The following is a 2057-nucleotide window of genomic DNA, read 5'->3' as shown; positions in this document are numbered from 1 at the left end:
TGCTGAGCGCGTATGGGGCGTGGCTGCGACGCGGCGCGGCGATGGAAATGTCCTCCATCTGGACTGTATCCGATCGATGTCCTGCACCACAGATTGGTGAGACGTTGGACGGTGCCATCAAGGGAAACAGGTAAAGGGACCTGCAGTCTTTCTGCATCATCTCTTAACAGCTGCCTGGGAATCACCTCTAAATAAGAAGTTCACCTAGAAAAGTGAGAAATAAAATAGGAGTATTCTGAGATGTCACAGGTTCGCACTTAAGGAGTGTGTAAAGTTGATGACAAAAGCCGCGCTCCCCAGCTGGTGGCTCTTGCTCGAGCACACCAGGCTCTGCTAGAGACGCGCCCAGGCAGGTGTCTCCAAGTTTCCTCCGCAGACACAGGAAGCTGTGATGAAGAAGGGGAACTTTTAGAGGAGGGAGCATCACGGTGGCAGGGCGACTTCCTGCCTGCAAGAACAAATAGTTTGGTTTGGAAAATATAGACCGTCATCATGTTTTTCCACTGAATCGTCATTATGGAAATTAGAAAGATTGCTCTACGTTGCCATTCTTTTGTATTTAATGTGGTTGTTGGATTTAATTTTACAAAGAAAGTGTCGGACAGATGAAGTCAAGTGTTGTGTGGGCATGTGGTCAACATTCACCATCTGATGGGAAGCTCCTCTCATGCGAGCCTTCCTGTCTCATTTGCTCACCCACTTGTTCATTTGCTCACCCATCCATCCATCCATTCACCCATCCATCCATTCACTCACCCATCCATCCACTCACCCACCCATCCACTCACCCATCCACCAATCCATCCACTCATTCATCCAACCACACATCCATCCACCCGCCCGTCCACCCACCCATCTATCCATCCACCCATCCATACACCCACCCATCCATCCATCCATCCAACCACACATCCATCCACCCGCCCATCCATCCATCCACCCATCCATCCAACCACACATCCATCCACCCGCCCATCCATCCATCCACCCATCCATCCACCCACCCACCCATCCATCCATCCAGTCACCCACTCATTCCTTTGCTCACCCATTGATTCATTCACTCATTCATCCACTCATCCATCCATTCAGTCACCCACCCATTCATCCAACCATACATCCATTCATCCATCCACGCATCCATCCACCCATCCATACACCCACCCATCCATCCACCCGTCCATCCACCCATCCATCCATCCACCCACCCATCCACCCACCCATCCATCCATCCACTCATCCATCCATTCAGTCACCCACCCATTCATCCAACCATACATCCATTCATCCATCCACGCATCCATCCACCCATCCATCCACCCACCCATCCATCCATCCGTCCATCCACCAACCCATCCATCCATCCACTCATCCATCCATTCAGTCACCCACTCATTCATTCAGTCATTGTTTCACATTGTTTCATCACTCATTTCTTCTTCCACATTCCTCCATTCATTCTCCCAAGCACAGCGTTTATGGAGCAGTCCCTGAGGCACTCCGCCCACTTCCACAGTGCAGGTGCACCACAGGCGTCAGAGCCACTGCACGGCTTCTCCGTGTCTCCTGCTGTCCTCCCTCCGTGAGAACGGCCCGTTCCAGACAGCGGCGGCCCCTTGGCCTGGGTCCCGGAGTGCAGAAGGCGCAGGAGCAGAGTCGCCGCAGCTGACACGAGACTGGGCTGTGGCTCCGGACGAGGCTGGGGCGTCGCCAACCACGGCACAGCCCAGACAGCCGCCGACGCGCTGCTCAGGCGAGGCTGGGCATGGGGACACAGGGGCTGTCCGCTCGGGGTGTTCGCACTTCTGCATGCACGGTGTACCTGACGAGGCCATTGGGTCTGCACGTCTGTGAAGGAGTCAAGCATGTGCCGCCCCGCAATACGCCGGTCTGGCGCGCTGGCGTTCCGAGTTCAGGGCACCTCAAAGTCAGCGGGCGTGAGGAGACCTTGCTGACCTCTTTCCTGTCTCCCACGGGAGGACCCCTCCCTGGCCTGGAGAGAGCAGCAGCTTGTCGTCCGGGAAGACCCGCCGGCCCCGGCACCACAGCTGCCCCCG

The 2057-nt window shown here is 55.4% G+C and overlaps 1 protein-coding gene across 1 annotated transcript in view; it reads left to right on the top strand.

Annotated features, from left to right (window-relative positions):
* Window positions 1-2057, top strand: part of FAM213B (family with sequence similarity 213, member B) — a 10157-nt gene that overhangs the window by 4395 nt on the left and 3705 nt on the right. Inside the window, exon 4 of the mRNA XM_008577348.1 lies at window positions 1517-1753. Coding sequence (XP_008575570.1) covers window positions 1517-1753 — 237 coding nt within the window. The remainder of the gene's footprint in view (window positions 1-1516; window positions 1754-2057) is intronic.

This window comes from Galeopterus variegatus, unplaced genomic scaffold (genome assembly GCF_000696425.1).
Source record: "Galeopterus variegatus unplaced genomic scaffold, G_variegatus-3.0.2 Scaffold1497, whole genome shotgun sequence".
Lineage (NCBI taxonomy): Eukaryota > Metazoa > Chordata > Mammalia > Dermoptera > Cynocephalidae > Galeopterus > Galeopterus variegatus.
This window is presented reverse-complemented; position numbering and strand designations above follow the sequence as displayed.